Below are 7386 nucleotides of genomic sequence, written 5' to 3'. Positions count from 1 at the left end.
AAATTTAACAGTTTTTTAACCTTTGATGCATGTAACCTGTTGTTGGAGACTCCAAAACAACATTAGGAAACTTTAAAATATGGGGGTGGTTGGGGATAGTATTCCATAGTATTTTTTTCCCCTATTATGAAGTCAATAGCTACAGTCTGGCTACCAAGATACTTCGATATATCTTTTTTGTTCAACAGAAGAACGAAACTCATAAAGGTTTGGAAAAAGATGAGGGTGAATTATCCCGTTAATTGTTCGATTCGGTCGAGGTCAGTAAGTGGGAAATTCATTTGTGCCAAAGTACCATTTCTTTTGCCATGATTGCTGGAAATGAAACGAGTCATGTGTCAGGTTCAGTTGATTTATTCACCAGTAAATGAATGTAAGGTAGATCGAGTGCTGCTCAACACTTTAAACACATACCTCATTGTGTAAGGCAGTAAAAAGGCCACTTACAGGGGGAAAAAAAACTACTTCCATAGGTCATCTTCAGGACAGATTGCCATAAAACCATCATTCATTCTGAACACATGCCCTCAACCAAAATAAATACCATCACAGCAAGTACTGCGAGAAAATGAGCCATAAAAAAAAACACCAGGTATATCTGATCACTTCCTCCTATGAAGAACTGTGGGGGATTATTTTTGATTAGAGCAGTGGAAATCTGATGCATATATTGTTCTTAAAAAAAAAAAATCTTCAAATGTAATACTGACCTCTAAATTACTCCTCCAGCAAGCATTAGAAAAATCGTACAGAAATGATCTTACATACTTGCCTCTGAAAAATTAGTCTGAATTAAAAACAAATCAATCCACGTAAAACAGTCGGCTCTGTCTAAACCTCGAAGAATTCCTTAAATAGCAGCTAAATTAAAACTCAAAGGAATGTCGATGAATCCAGACTCGTGTCTTTGCTATAACATGTGGCCTTCTCTGATACGATGAGCAGCGTTTACAGTAGGACCACGAGTGATTTCACAGTAGAACAACCCATTGGGTTCCATCACTCTTCTAGACGATTAACAGGACGCAAAAGAACAGTTCTAGATCAGACAGAGAGAGTAGATGTGTGGGTCGTGCGAGAGCCACATTCAGTCAAACACGTAAGAACGAGGGTGGATGATGCGTTAGGCTTTCTTTTCCTGCAGGATCCCATGCAGTTCATCTGCGTCCTCTGCCGTTTTCACACGTACGAGCAGCGGGACGGGTGTGCTGGGGTTCTTGTCGTCCACGGGAGGGTTTGGCACACACACCACCATCACGTTGTTTTTGCCAGTTCGTGAGCAGGGCATGGAAGAGGGCACCATGATGTTCAGCAAGATGTTCCCTAGAACCAGAAGAGCCAGTGAGCACATGCATCATATCGCCATTCATGAACATTTAAAATAATAATAAACAAAACAGCAATTTTACCTATACATTTAATTAGTGCAACATGGTAATATACATATAAAAAGCTTGGATTGATATTTTTAAAATGTCTAAAAAGCCTCTTCTGCATTGCTCACCATGGTTGCTTTTATCTGATCAAAAAAACAATAAAACGCGCCGGCGCGTTTTGCTGTTTTTTTCCACATAGCAGCAACATAGACTTAAAATACTCCGTCATTTTTGGTCATATAAATAAAATCAATACATGATTATAAACTATAGAGGGTCTTCTTTTTTTGTGTACACTCACATTAACATCAAAACCGTGTGCGTTTGTAAAATAAAGAAAATAAACAGGGTGTGCTTTCTGCCTCTGTCAACTTTTTTTTCAGGAGCACGTCTCTAAACTTAAACAAAGCTCAGCCAATACTGTTCACACAAGCATGAGCAATATATCTTTATAATAATTTAAGTTTGTACTTTTAAAATATCTAATTCAAAACTAAAATAAATATTCTCTGTTTATGTAATCTATAAGGCACGGCAAGGCAAGTTTATTTATATAGCACATTTCATACACAATGGTAATTCAAAGTGCTTTACATACAAGAAATTAAAATAATCAAAAGAAATCAGAATAATTGAAACAGTTTTGAATAAAAGATAAAATACAGAAATAATCACATGAAATCAGAGTAATTAAAACATAAAATAAAATACAGTGCAAACAGTCGGACGAACAGTGGCACAGTGCTCATTCAGTAAATGCACAGCTAAACAGATGTGTTTTGAGTCTGGATTTGAATGTGACTACTGTAGGAGCACATCTGATCTCCTCTGGAAGCTGGTTCCAGCTGCGGCTGGCATAATAGCTAAAAGCAGACTCGCCATGCTTAGAGTGAACCCTTGGTATTTCTAGCCGATTTGATCCTAATGATTTGAGTGATCTGTTGGGTTTATATTCAGTGAGCATATCTGCAATGTATTGAGGTCCTAGGCCATTGAATGATTTATATACCAGTAATACTTTAAAATCAATCCTAAATGTAACTGGCAGCCAGTGTAAAGACCAGAGGACTGGTGTGATGTGTTCATATTTTCTGGTTCTGCTCAGAATCCTAGCAGCAGCGTTCTGTATGAGCTGCAACTGTCTTATGGTCTTTTTGGGAAGGCCAGTGAGAAGTCCATTACAATAATCCACCCTGCTGGTGATGAAAGCATGCACAAGTTTTTCTAAGTCTTGACTGGAAACAAAGCATCTAATTCTTGCAATATTTTTCAGGTGATAGTATGCTGATTTAGTTATTGCTTTGACATGACTACTGAAACTAAGGTCTGACTCTAGAGACACACCCAGATTCCTGACTTGATTTTTAGTTGTTTGACCCCTAGACTGAAGGTATGCGTTCACCTTGAGAACTTCATCTTTGTTTCCAAACGCAATGACTTCAGTTTTGTCTTTGTTTAACTGAAGAAAGTTTTGGCACATCCAATTGTTTACTTCATCAATGCATTGGCAAAGGGAGTCAATGGGGCTGTAATCGTTAGGCGATAGGGATAAGTAGAGCTGTGTGTCGTCTGCATAGCTGTGGTAAGCGATTTGGTTCCTTCTCATTATTTGGCTCATTGGGAGCATGTACAGGTTGAATAGGAGTGGCGCAAGAATTGAGCCTTGAGGGACTCCGCATGTCATGGATGTCCACTCAGACTTATGGTCTCCTATACTCACATAATAACCTCTGCCTCCTAAGTATGACCTGAACCATTTCAGGACTATCCCAGAAAGCCCGACCCAGTTTTCCAGCCTGTCAAGAAGTACATTTGTTGTGTTATCGCGTTTGAGGAGCATTGACACTTTGCATGTGTTGCTTCAGATCATTTGCGTCTGAATAGCGCGCGCTGTCCGTGGGCTATAAAAAAGAGAGGGGTGTCAGCGGATCTCATTATCGTTCTCTCAGCTCATTATTCTGCTAATGTGACACGCCCACGGACAGCGCGCGCTATTCAGACGCAAAAGATCTGAAGCAACACATGCAAAGTGTCAATGCTCCTCAAACGCGATAACACAACAAATGTAATCATCAGATTAATGTACTATTTCTTCTTGCGAGACTGTGTGAGGAATAATCCTGGGACATTTACCTCAGAACATGTGCTGGTTTATTTTCATTTCGAGGAGCAACGGATCTAGCCGAGAAGTTTTTTTTTATTATTGTTCTAATCGCGATATCATAGTGTATGTAAACCGCAAAAAGACTGTTTAAATATGAATCGCGTCTGTGTGTGAATGAATGAACTGAACAGTTTTTACCAAACCATATTGCTATACTGAGATGAGTGAAAATCGACTGAAATATGTTGAAATAACGTTAAAATGTCTGTATTAGCAACGTATTAAACTGCAAATTAATATTTATATGCCCTAATATAGGCTCATAAAAACAACAAACGATATGCCTATGTTACAGACGAAATATGGAAGACAACATTTCGTTGACTAGTTTTGGATAGATTATTAACTGTTTACTGTAAACTAGACTACTGCCACATTGAATAAGCTTTTGTTCACCAATTTCTGCTCAAATGTTAAATATATTAGGCTATGTTTGTTTTGTCAAAAATAAAGTCATCAACTAGGATGCTATTATAGTGTTTGTTCCAATGTAGGCTTTATTCAAACTAATGAATCCTTAACTTTGAAATATGTATGATAAAATGTATACTTCAGTTTTTACAAAGAAATATTACACGTGAAATATTGTTATTTTAATAGTTGCTGTAATTGTAACCTTTTTAATAAAATAGCAAATAATATATTTACAAGGTAGATGTAAACCAAATCTTAGAAGGTCAATATAAGCCTTCTCTTCAAATGATTTGTATTGTGTTTTATTAGTGACAAATTTGGGGAGAGGATACATATCCAAAACGTTCTGAAAATACAGTATGAGAATTAACTACACAATTACTAGAATTGTTCACCTTGGATATTATACAATTTGCAAGCAAAAATACAAGTGGAAAAATACTAACTTTTTCTAGATATTTCCAACTGTGAACCAATTTTGTAGTATATATACACATTTCTTTTCTTTTGTCCTTGTATTCTTTCTTGTGGCTCAGTGACACACCTGTGAAAAGCTCATTATGCAGGCTCATTAAGCAGCTCTTTTGTCTTCACAGGTGTGAATCAGACCATTATACATGAGTCACGCTCATTTCGCATATTGCCTTTCCAAAAAAAAGTGTTCTACTAAATTTAAATCAATGTATTGGTTTATGTGAATGATTTGGCAGGATAATTTTCAGATCATTTTGAAGCAAAAATCCTAGGCGAGAACATCCATTAGTCAAAAGTCTTGTGGACACATTTAGTATGCGTTTTGTGGCCTTATTTCAGAGACTTTAAGTTTTAGTTTTTTCAATAACCACGCATAAACAATATTCTCTCAAAAATACAAACATGTACATACATCTTGCTCACATATTATGGTAGCCCTTTTTGTGCTATATAGAGTGAATTTACACCTTTGCCATTAACATGTTTATAAATAACTGAAAAAAGCACAAATGTCAGAGCATGTCAGAACACCTCCAGGACCCCAAAAACACCTTGGACCCCTGAGGGTTAAAAAAAGTCCTCTACTTGAATCTATTTTATAATATAATTTATTATATTATAAAATAGATTGTAAAATAGACTGATGGTAAAGCTGAATTTTCAGCAGCCATTACTAAAGTCTTTATAGTCACATGATCTTTTAGAAATCATTAGTGTGCATATATACAATACACATTATTACATTCATTTAACACAAAATCTGGGTTTATTTCAGTGACTTGACAACTGTGTTGACTGATATCATCCGCAGGCATCCTGGCTATAACTACTAATATGATATAAGGCCTTAACAACATATAACGCTTCAAAAAGTTCATAAAGAGATAATAAAACTAATCAATGTTTATTTGTGAATAAAAGCCTAAATTCAATCTGTTCATCATATAAAGCGATCGTCTCTCCCGAATATTTGCACTAAACCACTCAATTCATACGGATTATTTTTATGATCTCTTTATGAATATTTGAAGCGACAACGTGGTAGTTGCGTAGCTGTCAATGTAGAGACAGTAAGCTCTCAGATTTCATCAAAAATATCTTCATGTGTGTTCTGAAGATTAATTAAAGTCTTTCATGACTTTAATGACTCAATGACATGAGGGTGAGTGATTAATGACAGAATTTTAGTTTTTAAAGTGAACTAACCCTTTAAACTACAAGCTAGATGACTGCATTTCATGAAATGTCCTGCAGGGGGATCCAGATCTTCTCTGATCATGTCCAACATAAACACACCATGAACCTCTTACTGCAATTTTATTTCACACTTAATGACACAAAGGTGCCATTGAGAAAGTGGTAACTGATTATTTCTTGTAATAGTGACTTTATAATAGTGTAATTATAAAGTGTAATTATAAATTATTATAGTGTAAAGTTTAATAGTGAACATTACACAATTTACAACTGACAATTTCAAGTATCTTGATTTAGTTGACTGATATAAGTTATGTTATATAACACAGCTGATGACACACAGAAGCAGACACTTACCCAGGTTTGTGTCGGCTCGCACTAACAGCTGAAGTTTGCTCTCAGCCACCATCTTCAGATGCAGCGTCCCGACCCCCTTCTCCTTAAACTCTCCGTCCTTCTTATAAAACAACTTACACCTGCGGAAAGATCATTTTGAAAAATAAGATGTAGAAAGAGACATGGGTAGTGTGGGGAACTCAAACTCGAGTCCAATTTTGAATGAACTCGGACTTGTCACGCACTCGGATGAATTTGTACTCAGACTTGACACGGACTCGGACATTATAGACTCGGAAAAATGTCCGAGTCCAGTCGAGTCCGGGCACTGGAGGACACAATATTATTCAAAAACGAAACTACTTGTGTTGTTTCCACGTTGAGCATTAGCCAATCACAGACAAGCACATGAACACTGTGGCAAATCAGAGGCATTTTAGAGTCAACATGCGGAGAATTTGCTTAAAATGTATGATCAGAATCAGCACAAGCTTTATCCTTTCGCAAATCCCCACATAAACAAAGTCTTGACGCGATATAAATAAGAGATTCACTGCAGTGTGGACAACTTTCGCGTTCATGACACAAGTTTTAGGGAGCGTGCAGAACACGGTTAGTAAGTGATGGCTTAAAGGGAGCGCTATTGACAATCTAAATAATAGTTTTGTTTTTCATGCTTCTAGAGGACCAGTGGTTACGTTCACACTGTAAATTATAAAGAGTGATGAATGCATTTAAATGTGGGAGAGAATCCGCTAAATTTTAGTCATTAAATTGCAATGATTGACATAGTAACCATAGAGTGATAACCATAGCAACATTTTGGCATCTAATAATTTTATGGTTTTTGTTAATTTTACACTTTAGTCATAAGTTTACATACACCTTTCAGAATCTCCAAAATGTTATTTTTATTTATTTAAGAAGGTTCATAAAAACAGTTTTCTATTTAATACTGCACTGAAAAAGCTTTTTCACATAACAGATGTTTAATTGCCTAGTCCACAAGACAAAACACAAAATACAAGACAAATTACTTGATTGTAATATTGTGTGTTATTACCCGAATGATCCACAACTGTTTTTTTTGTAATGGTTGTTCATGAGGAAAAATCCTCCAGCTCCTGCACATTCTTTGCTTTTCCAGCATCTTCTGAATATTTGACTCCTTACTAGCAGTGACTATGATTGTGAGATCCATCTTTCCGCACTGGTGACAACTGAGGGACTCATACACAACTATTACAAACCATGCAAACATTTAGTGATGCTCAAGAAGTCCTTTAACAACGAAACAGGATGTAAATTGTTCTTATTTTGTTGAAAAATTATATTAATTTAGTCCTGCCCTTCAGAGGCTAAAAAAGATTAGCATGTAAAACAAAATAAGAAAAATTTAAACATCATTATCCTCTTGCTCAAAAC

The 7386-nt window shown here is 36.2% G+C and overlaps 1 protein-coding gene across 1 annotated transcript in view; it reads right to left on the bottom strand.

Moving 5' to 3' along the window:
• Nucleotides 1–338: 338 nt before the first annotated feature.
• The window catches only part of nup50 (nucleoporin 50), a 30087-nt gene continuing 23039 nt past the window's right edge, over nt 339–7386 (bottom strand). Inside the window, exons 7-8 of the mRNA XM_077235335.1 lie at nt 5983–6101; nt 339–1323 (exon numbers count right to left, since the gene is read on the bottom strand). Coding sequence (XP_077091450.1) covers nt 1124–1323; nt 5983–6101 — 319 coding nt within the window. The 3' untranslated portion in view covers nt 339–1123. The remainder of the gene's footprint in view (nt 1324–5982; nt 6102–7386) is intronic.

This window comes from Siphateles boraxobius, unplaced genomic scaffold (genome assembly GCF_051911475.1).
Source record: "Siphateles boraxobius isolate OS27281-9 unplaced genomic scaffold, OSU_SipBor_1 19, whole genome shotgun sequence".
In the NCBI taxonomy this organism is placed as follows: domain Eukaryota; kingdom Metazoa; phylum Chordata; class Actinopteri; order Cypriniformes; family Leuciscidae; genus Siphateles; species Siphateles boraxobius.
This window is presented reverse-complemented; position numbering and strand designations above follow the sequence as displayed.